At 41.6% G+C, this 19,779-nt stretch overlaps 1 protein-coding gene across 1 annotated transcript; it reads left to right on the top strand.

Annotated features, from left to right (window-relative positions):
* Positions 1 to 951: 951 nt before the first annotated feature.
* acvr1ba (activin A receptor type 1Ba) lies at positions 952 to 16,352 on the top strand. The gene is made up of 9 exons (XM_086276494.1): positions 952 to 1,154; positions 10,509 to 10,745; positions 10,841 to 11,101; positions 11,243 to 11,473; positions 11,640 to 11,807; positions 11,904 to 12,060; positions 12,783 to 12,907; positions 13,003 to 13,133; positions 13,716 to 16,352. Exons 1-9 carry the CDS (start codon positions 1,091 to 1,093, stop codon positions 13,839 to 13,841), a joined length of 1,500 nt encoding a protein of 499 aa, XP_086132620.1. The 5' UTR covers positions 952 to 1,090; the 3' UTR covers positions 13,842 to 16,352.
* The last annotated feature ends 3,427 nt before the right edge of the window (positions 16,353 to 19,779 follow it).

Raw genomic sequence — 19,779 nt, 5'->3', positions numbered from 1 at the left:
TTAACAGCTGTGACTTTACGTCAAAATTTTAAGTGTTTTTAAGCAATCAACATGAAAAAGGTGTTATTTTGTTTCATGTTTGTTTTACCTGATGAATTTAAGTGTTGAGCAATAATTCTAATGAAAAGCAGTTTGACCCAGTTAGATCCTTAAATAGATTTTTGTTCACCAAAAGTACAGCTATGAGTAATAAACGCAATCTGCACAGCATATTTGCTGAAGATTAATTCATCCTGCAGCTGAAACACATGCATAAAAATAAATAAATAAATTATAGAGCCCTAGATGCACTTTGTTTACACACATTAAAGCCAGTTGTGGCAACACATTTAGTCACATTTCACAGACATACACACCAACATTATTTTTCATTTTCAGAAATGATAAACATTGCCAGTTACACTCAGTTTGTTCACTTGTTGTTTTCTTTCATGTTACATAATACACAGAGCTCAATAAAAAAAGAAACTTGCTTGAAAATATATATTTGGAAAAAGTGAACTGAGACATAAAAATTCACAGAAAGAAAACAGATTGATTTCAGTGAAAGCAGCACCAGAGCGTGGTCATACATTTTTAGTAGCTAAACCATCAAATGCACAATGTTAGCTATGAACTGAGCTCACAAGGCTCTTTTTGGTATTATATATAATCATGAAAAACACACTGCAATTACTGGATAGTGAAGATTTGACTTAATATATCCCAGATCATTTTAACATCAATCATTAGAATATTATCCAGGCACCTAATTTCCAAAAGCACTTTTAATTTATCATAAATAACACACACAGTGATCACTCCTGCTCTTTAGATGATGTGAAACTGGAAGAAGGCAATTCGCCCACCGCTTTATTTACCACACAGCCCTGACCTCAGGGGCAGAAGGGGACGTGCAGCCCTCAGCCCTCCCCTTTAAACTCGCACGTACACACCCCTTTAAACACGTCACTCGGCTGGCTGGCAGGCTGGCTAGTATCTGGCGGTGGTGGTGTGCGGTTGGACTGTGGTTGTGTTTCAGGTCTGGTCGTGTTGATAACGACACACTTACGACGCATTTCATCGCGGGAGAGATGGGAGTTATGAAGAAATGGCTCTAAAACAAATTGCCCCAACGCTGCTGGCCCTGCTCGGGCTGGTGGCCGTCGGTAATGGTAAGTTTCATCCGAGCACCTCTCCGGCTTTTGTCTCGATGTGTTTTCCTGGACTGGGCATCGCCTGTTGTCGCTAATCGTCATGGCGCTCTCTATCGCGGATTTGGCTAGCCGTGTCTTGCTAGCGTCGACCTCAAAACCACGGCTGCTGTTTGGTCGAACCGGCTGCCGTGCCGTGTTTGATGATTTATCGATATTTTTGGCTTTTATCCGCTGACAAATTCAATTGAGCTGTTGTTGAACACGAGTAGCGAAACCAACAACAACCACCACCACAACAACAACATGGTGGGGCTGTCTGTTCCGAAGCGCCAGCTAACGTCTGCTAGCTAAAGTTCAATAATGTTGATAAATCTGTGTTATTAAATGGATACTAAACTGATATAAATATGATTTTATTATTCTGTACGAACACCCCAAGCAAGGAATAGTAGTCTACATGGTGCTGTTGATGCTGAGGTTAATCTCTTGTGTGGCTGTTATGCTAACTTATTTACAAAATAGTGTCTTTTTGGCTTGTGACTGCTTATCGCTGTTTTGCTTGGGGACATCGTATAATGATAGCTGGCTGGTTGAATTTGCGTAATGTGGTCAGTTACAGTTTCGTCACATGTTGTGAGGACTGGTTTCCACGCTGGAAGGAGCAGAAAGGAGCCTCTGAATGAAGGCCTAACCTACTTTGTGCATGAAATGTGTTTTCTGAGGGTAAACACTGGCAGCTCTGCCATCGCTTTCCATTTGTAAAGAGTGAAAAGGGTGCTTAGTGGACCCCCACCCCCCCTTTCCTTCCTGCACAGCAGAAAGTGAATGCTGGCATAGGGCGACAGCAGCCGTACATTCAGCCATCCCAGACAGAAGTCAGAGTTGAAGTCTGGGTTCATTGTGATGGAAATGTGGCAAGTGGGGTCTTTTGAGGCGCCAGTTATGGTCCTTCTTCAGTCCGATTCCTCCCCATCTGCTGGAGCAGCTGATGCCCAGCTTCACACAACAGCACCACATCACAATATATCACTATATGTAACAGCACACACAGTATATCACCAAATATTCAGCCAAAGCACAGAGCGTTTGGCCCCTCAGCGCATCTACTGACCTTTAAGTTTGCTCCAAACGTCCCTTCACTTTCATTATGCTTCAGTAGGTTAGACACAAGCATGTCTTGTTTTATGAAAAACTCTGTTCTCTTCCTTTGAGTTTTGCACCTTTGTTTCAACTTGCCACTCACTGGATACACTTATTATTAAAATGATCCGTGTGCCAGGGGGAAAAAATGATCTTTGCTTCATTTGTTATCCATTAAAGTGTACTGTGCTAAACAATTGAGTCATCCTTCCGAGAATCATAAAAACTGTTCCTCCCCCACAAGTTTAGATAAGGGCGCAGTACACTAAGGTTGATCAGTTCAAGGCATGCTGGGAAAATTGTCACACCTGAGTGGCCAGTTTGTTTGCCTGGGTTACACCAACATTAACAGAGATGTGTGAAGGGGGAGAGTTGGGGGTGGGTCTGTGACCGGTGCAGACACACACAGTGATAATGGGTCTGTCCATCTGGCAGGGTTTGTCATGCAAGGGGGGCCACGAGTCTATCATGAGCTGCTTTCTCCCTATGTAATGGATTACACCATGCACAGGCTGAAACCAGACAAACCTGAAAGCTGCTTCGCTGGAGCAGATTCCAGGCCTGCGCGAGTATGTTTTTGTGAGAATATGCTTTACTCACAGGTTTGAATCTGTCACGTGTTGTTGACTTCACGAGGATTAGGAGTCACTGGTGTTATGGGCATTACATGTCTACGTGACGCAGTCAGACTGGGTGAATTGAACAAAGTAGCAATGTGATATGGGCACTGTCAACCACAGTGCCGCTAGGTAGGGCGCGTCCCTCCCCTTCTCTCTACATTCTCCATCTCACTTATATAAAAGCCTGCTGCTTTGTCAGAATTTAATCTGTACTTTGTTGTCTGTGGTCCCGTTTCTGCTTTCATTCACTTACTTCTAACAGGGTGGTGAAGAAAGCTTTAGTTTGGGTTGGTTTTTTTTTTTAAATTTTTTATCTCTAGGTTAGAGGAAGGCCATTGGATAGATGAGCTCCTGCTATCTCTTGACCTTTGAACTCACCTTTGGAAGCTCTTCAACATACAATCACCAGGCCTGCCAGACTATTGTCGTTTCCTGATGTGCCTCTTTTCCACTCTTTAGTCATGGATGCATAACCCTGCTGTCTTTCTGGTAAAATGACCGCCTTCTGTCATTCAGACATGGCTTATTAATGTTTCTTCATTTATTTTACACATACAACGTTGATGGATAGAACCACATACATGTGAGATTTGGATATCATGCATCTAGTGAGGTATGATATCCAATAGGAGGCAAATAGAACGTATAATGTTCTTCCCATCATTTATTTAACACATTGAATGTGTTAAATAAATAAATGAACATTAGTGGCCTATGTGTGAATAACAGAATGCATTAGATCAGAGTTTTCTGACTGCAACATAGTGACCGAACATGAGTGTATTCAGAAGGATTCTTTCCCCCCCTTCTCATTATGAGCAACTGAGATGCACAGCAGGCAACGGCATGATTCACAGTGGCTTACATCAACACATTGTAATTGCACGCATGCCTATACATTTATGCAAGTATATAGGTTTCAGAATTAGATAGTAGAGTGTTGTCGGTCTGCTGCTTTTATGGAAAAAGGCCGTAGTGCTCATTAAGATGTAAGGTAGACCTGTTCAGGTGCACTCAGATTAATGGATAATGTTGCGTGTCTGTGGCGTGTGGTTGTGGCTTGAAACTAAAACATGCCTTCCTTTCAGTTTGAACAGGGAACTCACTCTACAGGGGTAAACGGTGCAGGTGCTTGTGTAATGTCAAATTTGATGTGAAAGAGTTCAGGTGGTGGCTGTGTGAGCTAGTCAGTTTGGAACATGCGTATACCTGCCCATTAGATCAGAGCAGGGAGAATGTACAGAGAGGTTGAAACTTTATAGGTTCCAAGGTGTAAGCCCGTAAAGAGAAGACGGTGTGGACAGGGGAGGGGAGATGGACATTTGGATTTCAAGCAAGATTGAGTTTGAAAAGTAGAACGTGTTTTAAAGGGGCGGGGGTTCCTTCTCCCTCAGTGTGTAGAAGTTGTTTAAACCTGTTCTAGATAAGTTGTATTGTCTGCCAGATCCCTGCAGCTATGTCGTGATCAAATGAAGTTGCATCACATCCTCTGTATAAAATTTCTGGTTGCTTCCTGGCTCAGACACCACCTCCTTTGCAATTTGTGTTTACTAACAATTTCCATAATGTGGCACTGAGCCAGTCGGGGTCAGGTTAGGTCCGGGGTGGTCTAGTTTTCCTTCCATAATGACCAGTGTTGTTAATGACCTCCTTTGGCCCGGAGGCAGAGAGCCCTAATTGCTACAGCAGACGGCATAGCCCCGGACTGACCCGGCTCCTCCATTACTGATGCTAGACCGCAAGAAATTACTATCGCTTTAGAGCCAGCCAACTTCTTGCCTGTCCTCTTCTCTTCAATTTACTCTAAAGTACTTGTCTTTGTTTAAAGAGTTTTTGCATATTGTTCATGAACCTGCATTTGTTTCTGTGGCGTATCTTAAGCATACACAGACATAAGATCTGTGATTTCTCACCGTGCTTCCACAGACTTGATAGTTACATTAATTTATGTCTATAGAGCTAAACTCGACAGCTTCCTCCATTGCATGTCTCTTTGATTTGTTTTTCTTTTTTGTTTTTTCTGACTGCTGTTGGAATTTAGATCAGACCCACACTGCCTTGTAATTTTCTGCTAGAAGGTATGCAGTCTACTTGTCAAGTTTTCTCTAATACTTCCGTGACAATGATTTACTTTGATTAGTGTGATCCAGGGTAAAACTTTTGCTTTTGGAATCCAGTGAGAGTGCCTTATCTAACTAGCTCTTCAAATACCATTTAACCCTATTTTCTCTCCTGGGCTCAGATAGTGTTGGTAGCTTAAACAGAGCAAAAATTTCTTATGAGTAAGTGTGTGAATATGCAAAGTAGTTGCTTTTTTTGAGCTTTAAAGGTAACTGCTGGATTTATGCCAAATCCTTGTGGTGTTCTCGGATCAACGTTGCATTTTGTCTGGGCTGTTTTTATTTTGGTTTCACAATATTATTAGCTTAAGGATTATCTGCAAAATAACTTGATCTGTCTTTTTTCACAATGAAAAGAGTGACATAACTAAAATTTATATTTTTGCCATATGTGAAATTTCTATATATATGTTGTGCTATGTATATATTGTCATTCTGATCATTCTTCTCAGTTATTTATGCAATGAAAATACAAATGACAGCAGAATCAAGGAGTTTTGGAAATTAGCTTTAGTTTTCAGTGCGTCACTTCAGTTTTATTTATGTAACACCAGATCACAACAAGAGTTTACCTCAAGGTGCTTAATATTTTAAGGTGAAACCCTACAAAAATCACCATGGGGGAAAAAAAAAAAAAAGTTTGGACTATGAAACTGCCCTTTATGATCAGACACGTGGCAATGGTGGGACAGGACAAAACCCCCCTTTTAACAGGAAGAACTTGACATCAAGGCTAAACACAAGCAAACTAAAAATAAGTGTGTAAGTGTCTGCAGTGTATTTGGCGCCAGTTGTTGGTCTGTAAGAAAACAGTGTTTGTGTTTAACAAATAATTGTAACCGAAGAGGGGAAAAAAACGACACTTCTGCAAACATCCAGGATGGGTTTCAAGCAGCTTCAAATGTCATTGACTCATATTACCACCATTTTAGAAATCAGTTTGAGAATCTGAGCACAAGTGTCTGCAACAAATCCAAAGTGAACCTGTGCTCACACTCGTGTGCTTTTGAACCCAAGCAGAACAACAGACAAGACAGGAAGGGATGTAGCCTCAGGCTGGTGGTTGGTAGACATGGTAGAAGCAGCCTCGGCCCCAGAGACTTCACTTTAGAATCAGATCAGTAATCTGACCCTGAGATGCAGACAAAGGTAATGACTTTCCTCCTTCCCCTAGCATTGATTAGGACACAGTTGTGGTGTGTGCATGTGTGTGTTAGCCTGTGTATGTGTGTTGCACTCACACTGTCTGGTGGCGTCTGCTTGTCTTGATCAGCTCTCAGTCTGGTATCTGTATGGATCTAATTTCAGCCAGTGCATTTTGGTAATGGTTCTCCCCTCCCCATGCACGCACACGTGCTGATTGTCTGTCTGAGCCCCCAGAAACCCACAGTGTTTGTGTAACCTGCCGCCCTGCGCCAAGCACATTTACAGTATTTTCTTTATGTTATCGTACACAGAACTTCAGTCGTGTTTTGAGAGCGTTGTTTCCACCAAGTCGGTCTGAACGGCGCATGCATCTGCTGAACGCTGTCATCGTGGTTTATGGGTAAAGTTCTGTGGAATGGGGCTGTTCTGTGTTTTATTTCGTTAGGTTCATAGGACCGCCAAATTAAGGCAACGCTGTTTATGGCAACAAAGTTTTAATAATGTTTTCCTGACTGTGTTCTCCATTTCCTGTCTCAACACGAACGGAATGATTGGAACTCCGTGCTAACGGCTCAAAGGGATTGCGTTTAGGCTCTGCTCTCCCTGTTTTTGTCATGTGTTCCCTTTTCTGCTCCCTCCCATAAGTTAAAGTCTAGACTGGGTTTTAATGACAGTCGCAGCTGGTCACTTGGGCAGACCTCAATTGCAGCTGGGGGGCCCTGTTTGCCGCCTCCCCCTCTGTATTGTCCTTCCCAAATGGGGACCAACCCCCATCCTGTCTGGCCCAGAGCAGCTCCCCCAAACATCGGGGTTGTTACTGGTAACCCCACTCTGCTGTCCCCTGTATGCCACCCATCCCCCCACGCAAAAGTGCACACCCCCCACTCCAGTCTTTGTTCATGTAGGGCCAGTCCAATCCCCTCCTCATGTCGCCTTAATCTCCACACAAAGGACCAGTGTAAAGACCACCAATTATGTGGATACAAGAGCAGAGTTCACTCAAACTTCACACACACGGCCTTTTCCTCAGATCCAAGTGTATTTAGGCTCGGTAATATTCCTGCAAGTCTGGCTTTGTAACACTTTGGCTCTGAATCTATTGAGATATGCAGAGCGCTGTGTAAACAACACAGCATTTGGATAAATGTTTTTTGTTTGAATTAGTTAAGTAGCAGAACTCCACATTGCCTGATGTTCATCTCGGTTTTTTGGATGGTTTTTTGTTGTTGTTGTTGTTGTTTGTTTGTTTTTGTTTTTTTTGATTTTTTTAAACCGCTACCTCGTGCCATCTTTTGCAAAGTTTTGTTTGGGGCTGTGATTTAGCAGTTAGATGAATATATTGGCGGGTGAGCGTTGGCTGAATTCTTGAGCAGTTTGTTCTTTTGGAGTGAATTTGAAGGCCAATTTTTTACTATTCTATTTTGGTGGTCTGCCTCCATGAGCATCTAACTTGGCAGATAAAGAACCTGTAAAGCAGGTTTCAAAGCTTGTGCTAATGAGTTGAGTCGGCCCATATTTTGCACATTCGTGTCCCTCTTTCAGTTTTTCAGAAAGCAGAGGTGACATTTGAGTGTGTTTTAATGTTTGCTGTCCAATTGGTATAAATTATATTTGAAAACTAAATCAATAACTGTACGTGTGCCCGTATGGTTTAGTGACGTGTGTTTTTCCCAGCAGCTTGTTCATTATTAACAGGATGTGAGAGAAATGTCCTCCGCCTAATTGCTTCATCTCGGGCTTTCTGCTCATGACTTTTATTTGGGTGTTTTTTCATCATGCACATATCGATAAATATTACACAGTCACCAGTAGAACCGCTTACGGCTGGTGGACAGATTTTTATATCGCCTAAGCCTGTTTGCTGATTGCATAAATGTTATACATTGTAGTCACAGGGCGTTCAACTTACAGGATGTTTTCATTTAGATAAAAGCATTAGTCAGTAATGAAACATCAGATCATTTTATCTAAACTTGTGAATCAATCACCATCAAGTTAATAATAAATATCCTCTCATGTTTTTGCTGTGCTGAACACACATAATGTTTTTGCTTCTCAGCGTGGAAGCGGGCTACACATGGTATAGTCATGAGGTAGCCCTAAATGAAAGGGAGGACTTCCCACAAACCAAACTCTTGGTAGGCCGCAAACCATCCATGGTAGAGTTGAGAAGCAAACGTGTGTGTTTTCAGCCATGTTTGGTTTCCTTCCTGAGCTTCTGTCTGTGTCTGTGTGCCATCTGTCTTACCACACACAGACTCTCCAGTGATGAATGTGCCTTTTCATTTCAGATCACCGTGTTCTTGTCAGATCACTCCTGTTAGCTCATTATCGTGTATTGGTGCAATATGTTTGTCATGAAAAAAACTTTTATAGCCTTCAATTTGAGTTTTGTGAGGCGATTCGGTTTACAATCCTAAGTGTGGTGAGGAGGCGCTTTGTCTTAAAATGTGCTGCGTGTGTATTTCCTTTTAAATGCTGCTCTTGCTTTTGAGAACGTATTGATGAAAATGGCTCTTGTCTGGATTCACTTGGTAAAAATTTGATATGCTTTACTGAAAAGCCATAAACGGCAGACGTGAAGGAGAGATGGTCCTGGTGGAAAGAGGTGTTTCAGGTTGTCTGAATGTTGATGGAAGTAATGTGTCATCCTGCATTTAAACCTACAGCCATGACTCCTGTCATCGGTTTTATTTTGTTAAACTATTTGCCACGCACTAGCCTGATGTGGCACAGGGCTTGTTTTTCTCTTTTTATCAGGCCCAGCCTGCTTTACCTCTGTGTAATCTGCAGGAAATTCCATCTGCATGCGAACTTGAGTGAAATTTGGACACATTCAGCATTGAGTTCCTGTCACTTTCCCACTCACCTCCTCAAGAACAAGAGACAGACACACACACACACACACACACACACACTAACCAGATGTGAAATATTACTGAAACTCTGCTTCAAGTGTTCCACATTTCCAGTTACTACTCGGTGAACAAGCATAGACACATCAGCGTACACGCTACATGCAAAAAATGCTCCCACGCAGAAATAAACCTTCAAGAGTTCAGGGGAAACCACTGCTATGACACCACGGTTTGTGGTTTAGGCCACTTGGATGTTACATGCAGATGTTGCAATAAGTATATCACTCATTGAATTTTTTCTTTTTTTATTACTTTATTACTTATTATTTTTTATTACTACTCTGGTAGTTGCTTAATTTGCTGGAATCTGCTGACACCTTTTGGCCGACCTCTTCGTTGGTTCAAAAAGAGAAGATCACTGAGCTCATCTGGTCAAAGAAGCCCTTTAGTATAAGACACAGAGGATTAGTGGAATTTTGCCACTCTCAACGTCTTTCCTTCCTCTAGGCTAGGCATTGTCAGCTGTCCGACCAATGTTGAGCCTCTTTTTGAAGAAGAATAGGGATTGAAATTCCTCTTCTCTTTGTGTCTCCTCCTGTGTTGTTTTAGGGTATAGTGGTCTTGTCTTTGTTAATTCCACAGTGATTAGTCTCAAGTGGTCCAGCCTTTGTCTGGCCTCACCCACGGTAGTGTTGACAGTACGTTTTTCATTTTGGGTTTTCCTGTGTAAAAGGAACAACCAAAAATAAAAACGGCTCCACATTCCTACAACCAACTATGCCATGCCCTGCTGTGCGCTGTGGTAGGAGTAAACCTTAGAAGAAACCCAATGTGCTGGCCTTGCTCTAAATGAGAAGCATGTGTGGTATGACTCGAAATCACATTTCACTCCAAATCTAATCAGTTTTCAGTTTCTTGCTCTCTGGATTGCTCAACCAGTACTGGTTCTGTTTTAGATGTGGCAGGCACTGACCTCATTTGTTTGCGCGTATATGGACCACCGTAGTTTTATTGTGAAAGCGGCAGGAGTTCCAGTGTGTCACCTTTTAATAGGTTCCTGCGCAGAAGTGTGCTGTGTTTAATAACACTCTGGTCTCATTAGCTGAAACAGTGGCGGCTCTCGGTGTCGATGAGAAAAAGCCGGGAGAGGAATGGAGCAGAATGCTGCATTGGGGATTTGGCAGGAGCCCTCTCCCCTTGTTGAGTTTCACTTTGTCTGTCCCGACGGGCAGGACTGTCTCCACCCTGCGTGTCTGGGTTCATCTGCAGTGAAGGATCTGATTTCAGGGCTGTCTGGCTGCTTCTGCTGAACACTAAGGATCTGTGTCTGCACGTCATAATATGCCCACAATTTAAAGGGACCCTCATTACATTTTGTATTGAAACAGTGGTGTATGCTTGCCCCCTGCTGGGCACAATGAAGAAGTGAACTAGAGGACTGTGTAACCTCGTGGTGATAAACTTCTTTTCTTTTTCTCACTCTCTCAGCTTTACATTGCAACTGCACAAACTGTGAGAAGACAGGCTATGAGTGCGAGACAGACGGTGCCTGCATGGCTTCAACTTATTATGTCAATGGGAAGGAGGAACACGTACGTGTCTGCATCAACCAGGACAGCCTGGTCCCTCCTGGGCAACCATTCTACTGTTTGAGTGCTGAAGGTTTCTTCAATACTCACTGCTGCTATGTAGATTACTGCAACAGTATTGACCTGAAAGTCCCAGGTGAGACCTCATTAAATACTTTAGAGCAATTGTGACTGTTTATTTATTTTTTTATTTTTTTAACCCATTTCTTTTGTTTTGTTTTGTCGTCTTAGTCCCAACCAAAGGGGGGGAATGGTCAACCCAAGTGAGCAACTGGGGGCCAGTGGAGCTGGTGGCAGTGATTGCAGGGCCCGTGTTCCTGCTCTGTGTGTTGCTGATGGTCGGGGTGTTCCTGTTCCAGTATCACCAGAGGGCCTACAGCCACAGACAACGGCTGGAGGTAGAAGATCCCTCCTGTGACCATCTATACTTGGCCAAGGACAAGACGCTCCAGGACCTAATCTATGACATGTCCACCTCTGGATCAGGCTCTGGTCAGTATGCAAAAGCAGGAGCTTCCATACATCCTTAGATATATCAGTATGCCCAAATGAGTAACATTCACCATAACGGTGTGAGGATACTTATCAGGGAACTCTTGTTGATTTGTTGCCTGTCTGTTGCCCCCTCTGCAGGTTTGCCCCTGTTTGTGCAGCGGACTGTGGCCAGGACTATTGTGCTGCAGGAAATAATAGGAAAAGGTCGCTTTGGGGAGGTGTGGCGCGGGAAGTGGAGGGGAGGCGACGTAGCAGTGAAAATCTTCTCATCCAGAGAGGAGCGCTCCTGGTTCAGAGAGGCTGAAATCTACCAGACAATCATGTTACGGCATGAAAATATCCTAGGATTTATTGCAGCAGACAACAAAGGTGAGGAAAACTGTTGGCTATATGAAGATACAATACAAGAAGGCTGCTTTAAACAACCCTCAACAGTAAAAGTTTAGGCCTTTTCAAAATAAAATGTTTTACAAGCTCGCTGCTGTTTAAGTAGAGTAGATTATTTGATCGACGTTATTCATTTGTTCCCTTTCAGACAACGGCACTTGGACTCAACTCTGGCTGGTGTCAGACTATCATGAGCATGGCTCACTTTTTGACTACCTGAATCGCTACTCTGTCACCATTGAGGGGATGATCAAATTGGCGCTATCAGCTGCCAGCGGCTTGGCACACCTACACATGGAGATCCTAGGCACTCAGGGTGGGACTTTCATGTCTGCAGAGTGGATATGTTATATGTAAAGGGCGAGCATGTTCTTGATGCAAGTGTAATGCTGTTGTGTTGGTTCTCGTGCAGGTAAACCTGGCATTGCTCACCGTGACCTCAAGTCCAAAAATATTCTGGTTAAGAAGAACGGCACATGTGCTATAGCTGACCTAGGTCTGGCTGTCCGCCATGAGTCTATCACAGACACGATCGATATTGCACCGAATCAGCGCGTGGGCACTAAGAGGTAAATGTTTCCATACTTATCAGCACTCAAGTAGATAAAGCGCACAGGGGATTTTACAGGTCTTCCCTGAGGCCTTAAAGAATACATCTGACAACTTTCTTTCTTTTTTTTTCTTCTAATACTTTGAATATCAGAAAGTGAAAACTTTGCAAAGCTGGATTTTAGTTTTCTGACTTTTTCATAATTCTAGTCACTCTTGGATGTAATACCCTGTTATTCTCTGCACCACAGAAATGGGAGACCTTGGTAGAACTTTGAGTGAGATAGATGTACTGTGATGTAGAGTGTAAAAGATGGCAGTAGCTACAATGACCACACAGTGGTTTGTCAAATCCTGTTTTAAAGCCTTAAGATGTGATTTTTCTCAATGGCTGTCTTGGTGATCTTAAACTGCATGCTCAATTATTGAGGAGGAGGAGAGCTGACTGTGAAACTGCATGCTCATTGGCCAACAACTTGGCATAATGCAAAAATTCAACATGACCAGAAACGAGTCACCGAGGGCAGACGGTGATCAAGAAAGTGTTTACTGGGGTGAAGCGTGAGGGCTGTTTTTTCTCATATTCTGAGGACCAGAAATCTTTTTTGCAGCCATAGGTATCGCCCCCTAGTGGGCATTACAAGGAATGAAAGTTTGAGACTTGTTGGGAGGCTGTTATCTTACTTCAGTTTCTATTAGTGGTGCTAAAGTTGTTGTTCATGCTGTGTGTGTCCACCCTCAGGTATATGGCTCCAGAAGTCCTGGACGAATCCATAAACATGAAACACTTTGACTCCTTCAAGTGTGCTGACATTTACGCACTGGGCCTGGTGTATTGGGAGATTGCGCGTCGCTGCAACACAGGAGGTAAGAGCACAATATAAATAAATATGATACAGTTGGTCAAATAAACAGAAACATGAAATCTGAGACTGAAAATGCTTCTCTGTCATGTACTACAGGTATCCATGAGGAGTACCAGCTACCCTACTATGACCTTGTGCCCTCTGACCCGTCCATAGAAGAGATGAGGAAGGTGGTGTGTGACCAGAAACTGAGGCCCAATGTGCCCAATTGGTGGCAGAGCTATGAGGTATTTCACACCATGTATATGAACAGCTGCACTAGTGGTTTCTAAAAATATGTCCAATGGCAGTATATGGAACCAGTTGGGCTGTATTAGTTTGGCAGTACAAGATGTTCTGGTCTACAAGTATGAAGGTAGACTGCCAACTTCTGAGTCAGTGTTGTGGGGGAGGATTAAAATAGTTTTATCTACTCAGTCGTCCATTGTTAAAATTTGGGGTTCATGATGTCCCTGAGCTGGCTACCAGCAAATAAAGTAAAACTTGGATAAATCAGTTCATTTCTGGATTTAATTTCACTTAAAAAACAAAACAGAAAAACAGCTTTTTACATAAAGTGTACTATTCTTAGCAGTGGTGCCCTCAATATACAAAATAAATGAGCCAGTCCAACAGTCTGTTATTGCCTTAGTGCAAGACGCAGTAATCAACATTTAATGTCCCTGATGTAGGTGCACAGGTCTGTCTTACCTTAAACTCTGACATTTTTCTCACACACAGAGGCTGGTTTGAAAAGCACAGATCGCGACTCATTCAAATGTCTGTGGCTATAAGTCATGTTGTAACACTTTTGTCCTCTTGCTGCGCAGTCACTGCGCGTGATGGGGAAGATCATGAGGGAGTGCTGGTATGCCAACGGAGCAGCCAGACTGACAGCTCTGCGCATCAAGAAGACTTTGTCTCAGCTCAGCGTGGAGGAGGATGTGAAGATGTGAGCGTACAGGCGGCAGAAAGACACTCTGGAGACGCACAACCAGACAACACTCCCATAGGAAAGAAACACTAAAGACAGACTGCAAATGAAAACCCTGCCAGTTTTAAAGCCACACTCCAAGTTGTGACAAGGCCTACCTCACCTTTTTAGCCAAAACTACTGAGAATCAACCCTTCTCCTCCTCCTCCTGACTTTTCTCTCCCTTCCCCTGCCTCCCTTTAGCTCCTCACGTCTCTTCCTCCTTCCCTCTGACTCCTTTCTCCATGGGCCACAACACTACAGCACTACCACTGTTAATATCATCACACTCAACCTTTCTTTTTTCATCTCCCATGGCAGGAAGTAGAACTCTTGTACAGTGAAAAGAATCTTCTGTTTTTGATCATCTGTTTTCTTGTTTTTCCTTTTAACCTCTCTGAAATTGTCCAACATGGACTAAAGTCGTCCAGAAGAGTCGGGCATGTCGTGGGCTTCAAGTTTAGGAACGATTACACATAACTTTCCATTGTGTTGGCCATACAACATCATATTCTGTCGCTGTAAGGAGGGGAAAGAGGCTGAAGCACTGTTTTTTATAGGTGTGTGTGTGCGTGTGCGTGTGTGTGTGTGTGTGTGTGTGTGTGTGTGTAAGTAAAAGGTGTCTGGACTACTAGCATGTTCCCAAGACACTACAATGTCTACTGGTGTAGGCTGTAGTTCATTAGAGAAAATCAGTTATTGGACATGTGGTAATTAAGCATGAACAGCTGGATTGTGCTTTTTTTCCCCTCATTTTATTCCCTCACTTGAATCTTCAAACACAAATTAGTTGCACTCAACTGTAGCTTCCTCATCACATGTGAGACCGGGCAGGTGTCACATAGCAGATGCGGTCCAGTCCTGGCGTTTAGTTTGAAATGTGGCAGGGATAATGTTGAATTTATTCTAATTTTTTTTTCTTCTTGGGATGGTTTTATTTATTTGTTCATAGTTTTTACTACATAATGATGAACACTGTGAGATGAGATGTGACAAACCACAAAATTAAATGTCGTAGTTCAGTCAAAGTCTTCAGAGTCGTGGGTTATTGCATTCATTTATTTTTTAAATTTAATTTCTTCTTTTTCTTTTCTTTTTTTTAAAGTAAAGATGCTGTTTGAAAAATGAATGCAGCCATAACCCTCTGGCGGTGACAGGTGAAGACGTAGTACACACGGGCCAAATAAGAGGCGTATGAAAAGGCAATGAAAACAATCTTTTCTTTTTAAAATATATATATTTTTTGTGTAAAAGATCATGATGGGTGTTTTTTCTTCTGGCTTTAACATTAGACACTACTGATGATGGGTACATATGATTTGTATATACAACATGCATTTTGTTTTATTTTTTTCCTTCTATGCCACAAGCTCCAGTGTGACATTGATCAGTGATTTTAATCTGATGGTACTTTCACGCATCTGTTTGATCCGTCTATGGTTTCTGACTGTCCGAGGAAAGGATTGCGATATCTGCTGGAATTTGTATTTCACTTGCTCCTCTCATGGTAATTTGGTGGTACTACTGATCCCAGGCCATTTTGCTGCAACTTCCTTTTTTTAATTTAATTTAATTTTTAAAATCTATATAAACACAACTATTGCAGGTGCTTGTTGAGTTCTTTCAAGAGCTGAGTAATGCAGATCTGTTTCTACATACGTCTTCTGGGGTGACATCTTTCTCAATGACACTGGAATACTTAGCAGCTTCTTGTAAACCTTACTATTCTGATACTGCCACTGGCTGTTTATTCAGAAATCCAGACGATTGCTGACAGTTCGTGCACAGGGAACATGTGGTTAGATGTAAAATGTAGTTGGGAGTTTTACTGTCAAAGACTGACATGCTGTAAAGAGAAACTGCATGTTTTCATTCTACATCTGACTTTGAGTCCGTCTCCAGACGAGACTATGAAAGTATTACACTGACATTTGTCACCATCAGGCTCTGCACTGTTATGTCCACAAGGGCGATTAGTTAACGTTAGTTACGCCATCACTTGATCCAGAATCCATGTGTCATGTTGGTATCCATTTTTTGCATGCTGTCTCAAACACTGGGTCCTCTGCATTGAGGTAGATAAACTTAAGAGATGATGTTTTTTGTTTTGTTTTTGTTTGTTTTTTTCCCCCCCACCATTTCCTGTGTGCTTTTTGTTGTTGTTTTTTTATTTTGTTTTGTTTTTGTTTTTGTTTTCTGTTTGTGTTGTTGGTTGTGTACCCCAGAAATGTTGCTGCTACTGTTAACATGGGTAGAAGTTCAGCGGGCAGAGGGAAGTGAATAAAAGAAGGGAGGGGAAGTGGGCGACTGCTGTCAGTTGAACCAAAATTGTCAAAACACTCCTGTCCATGTTTGGTTTGTTGCCATGGGTATATGACCATCAGACATCCTGTTCATAGGTAATAAAAAAATAATATTGTGCAGATCTTTTCAGAATTAGTTCAAAGGTGTACATAGATGATATACAATAAAATCCTCTTTTTCTTATCCGTGACTCTGGCCAGTGCTCATTTCAGATGTTTGGTTTTCTCTTGTTTTTGTTTTTTTTTTTTTTTTTTCTTCATAAAGAAGATAATATTTTAAATTATGGCTTGTGACTAAAGACAAAATACACTGATGGGGGATTATAAATTACAATATAACTATATTTACATACAAATACTTAGGTGCACTACAATGACTGGTAACATCTCAGGTTCTTATAGGAAACAATTACAGTGGAAGTACATTTAAGTAGTGCTTAAGTAATAAGTACTGCATGGAGTAAATAATTGTAAGTAGTATTTTAATTACCTGGTAGTTTTACAGAAAAGCAATATTTGCCCATCTTACATTATAAATTTGTTATATTGTTGGGGGGCATATTATGGAGTGACTTGCATTTTCCCCCCACAGCCATAAAAAGCTGATTGTCGTCACCCTGCCAGACGGGCAGGTGACGTGGACACCCGTGAAAGCTAAAACTCCAGAACGAAGCGACATAGCAGTTTCACGTCTATGGCTGTATCCCAATTCAGGGTCTGCAGCCTTAAAGTACGCAGCCTCAACGATCCTCAAGGGCCGCGTACTCAAAGACCGCTAAGGCCGGAAGTGCGAGGCTTGTGAAATGGGACGGTCTAGCCTCCGTTGAGCTGCCCAGGTTGCCTAGCAACCATGATACTAACAGCTGGAAACGTGTCATACAGCTGTGTTTGACAGAAATGAAGGAGAAAATCTTTTGTTCATTTGTTTGTTTCTACATGAGCTTTGATCATTCTCTGATTAAGCTCAGCTATTGATCGGTGTATATTTTAAAGTAAAGGCTTTAAAACCAAGTTAGTACAAACGTCACTAATGTCACATAACTTTGCCGACATGTGGCCAACAGTAATGTTTAATGTTCTTCGTTATTAAACATTTGCACATAAGTGACATAATATTCAGTACTTAAAGTTTACTCTTCGGCCGCCCCTCATCCGCCGTTTTTTTTTTTTGTTTTGTTTTTTCCGGCAAATTTATCCACACGCACCGCCGCGCTATGCATTCTGGGATATGTTGGGCCACGAAGTCTACACTGCCACATCCTTAAAATTCAGGGAAATGAAGGACGCATTTCAGGGCCGCATTTCGAGCAGCCTTTGAATTGGGACAGCCTTCGGCGCGCCGCTGTGACGTAATCGGCCTTGAAATGCGTACTTTAAGGCTGCAGACCCTGAGCTGGGATACAGCCAGTATCATCAGTTTCTCTGCTGAAAATCTGGTTTGAACATCGGTGACTTTGACCTCAAGGTCAGAGGTCAAGTTCTCTGAAAATCTTGTGAATGCGATAGCTTGAGTAGGAAGTCACCTACGATTTTGAAATTGACACCACAGGTGGACCTATTAAAAATCTCAACAGTTCAAGTTCAAATCTCATTGACCTCGATCTCAAGATCAAGGGTCAGAGGTCAACTTTTTTTGAAAAGCTTGTGACTGTGATAACTTGTGAACAATGCGACGTAGGATTTATTTTTTTTAAATGGTACCATAGATCTATCTAGCAGGAGGCTGAGGGGTGCCGCTGGCCCCTCCCAGTGTTTTTATCTCAGTCATTATGTTGATGTGCATGTTGGATTTTCTATTATTTATTTATTTTTTACTCTTAGGTTTTTACAAAGAAATAATTATACTTGACTTGCTACCCCCTTTATTGTAGTGTACCTAGCTGTTAAGTATGTGCATGTAAATATAATTTAATACCACTACGCCCTCAGTCATACAGCATTACCAAAAACTACATTTGCTAGTTCATTAAGACTTTGTGACATACATCCATACATGGCAGGTGTTTTACCAAATTCTGACCCTTCAATCCCTAATGTTGCTGAAATGATGGCTTATCAGACTCGGCAATGATTTTCCAGTTTTGCTGATTCTAGCTTCGGTTTCCTTTCCTTAACTGACGGGAGCGACACCAGTGTGGTCTGCTGCTGCTGTAGCCCATCTGCTGTGCTTTCAGAGATGCTCTTCTGCATATACTGGTTCCAGGAACCCGGTTATTTAATTCACTCTTTCAATCCTACCAGCTAAAAGCACACAGCTCACAGACCTTATCCGCTGACAAGGACAATGGCACAACTTGTTTACTTTCTGTTGGCCTGTATGCGAATATAATTGAGATTTTTAAGCAATAAAACATGTTTATTTTAGAGGTTTTTGTTTGGAACTTCAAATCTAAAATCTACAAATGACCAATTTAAGAATTATAACCATGATGGGAGTGCTCTTACTCTGCTTTTTGGCATCATCCTATGGTTTGCACGAGTGCCATGTGAAAGCTTTGTTTTCCCAGAATAATTTAGTGGATTTTCTTGGTAGGACCACCACGAGTAAAAACGGTTCATATAACCATCGGTTGACCCAAGTATCAAGCTTCGTGGTCACGTGCTGACAATAGAAAATGAGCACATATTTAAAATGCATTTTATTTTTCCTTTACAAGAAACAAAAGACAAAGAAATAAGATGAAGGGGAAAGGAAGTGGAAAACCAGTATATAAAGAGATGCAACCTCTGGCGTCCTGAAAAAAATATGTACAATTCAAAATAATATCCATATAAAACATGCCACATACAATAAAAATGATCATTATATTTATTCATATTCCCTAAAAGTATCTCTGCTGTACAGATGCAACATCTTTTTTTTTTTGTATTTTAAAGTACGTGAGGTTAAAAAGAAGAAAAAAAATCAAATTATGAGCAACCTTTATTAAATTATAAGATATGCAGAGAACTTAAATTAAGTTTCAGAGAAGTTAAAAATTATTCAGGCGGAAATCCAGTGAGCGGCATAATGTCTCGTGTTCTTCCCTTGGAATAGAAACATACCAAAAAATATAGATATATATGTATATATATCACTGCTTCGGATACTTGATCAATATCTACCACTTCAGAGAAAGTTTCTGTTATACTACGAGAGTGCAATTCATTACCAGGTTAAGTATGGGATTAACTTTGATTATTACATCATAACATACATCAGGCCAAGTAACCATTTCACAATGTTAACCAACACATTCACTTCTATAGGGAAGATATTAAAGGGAAAAAAAAGCAAAAGCAAAACACTAACAATATTCTAGGGAATTCAAGATTTGTCCATTCAAGACTATATGAATCCAATTTTGACCGATTAAAGGGGGAGGTTTTGGTAAATCAACAAGCAGTAGCATAAATAAAAAGAAAAAAATAAACATGAACAATATTACATAAATACAAATGCTATGCACCATTGTACTGCTTTATGCAAGAAGTGATTTTTCCATGTCTAATTAACAACTCTCTGCGTGAATCCAAACAGCCTCGTTATCACGTCGGCTTCTCGTCGAGAACCCCGGACATTTTCCTCACATCTATTTTTAACAAACTCACCTGAAAGCTTATAGCAAAAAACACTAA

This window comes from Aulonocara sp. 'chitande type north' Nkhata Bay, linkage group LG20, assembly GCF_057382095.1.
Source record: "Aulonocara sp. 'chitande type north' Nkhata Bay isolate Kocher_YH1m ecotype deep benthic linkage group LG20, A_spYH_male_GT1.1, whole genome shotgun sequence".
In the NCBI taxonomy this organism is placed as follows: Eukaryota; Metazoa; Chordata; class Actinopteri; order Cichliformes; family Cichlidae; genus Aulonocara; species Aulonocara sp. 'chitande type north' Nkhata Bay.
This window is presented reverse-complemented; position numbering and strand designations above follow the sequence as displayed.

What these genes read in the sequence shown, in the direction of transcription:
- acvr1ba (XM_086276494.1), top strand. Translation starts at nt 1,091, where the DNA reads ATGGCTCTAAAACAAATTGCCCCAACGCTGCTGGCCCTGCTCGGGCTG. An exon ending in GCTGGTGGCCGTCGGTAATG is followed by an intron (nt 1,155 to 10,508) that starts GTAAGTTTCATC and finishes TCACTCTCTCAG; the next exon opens with CTTTACATTGCAACTGCACA. An exon ending in GCGTCGCTGCAACACAGGAG is followed by an intron (nt 12,908 to 13,002) that starts GTAAGAGCACAA and finishes CATGTACTACAG; the next exon opens with GTATCCATGAGGAGTACCAG.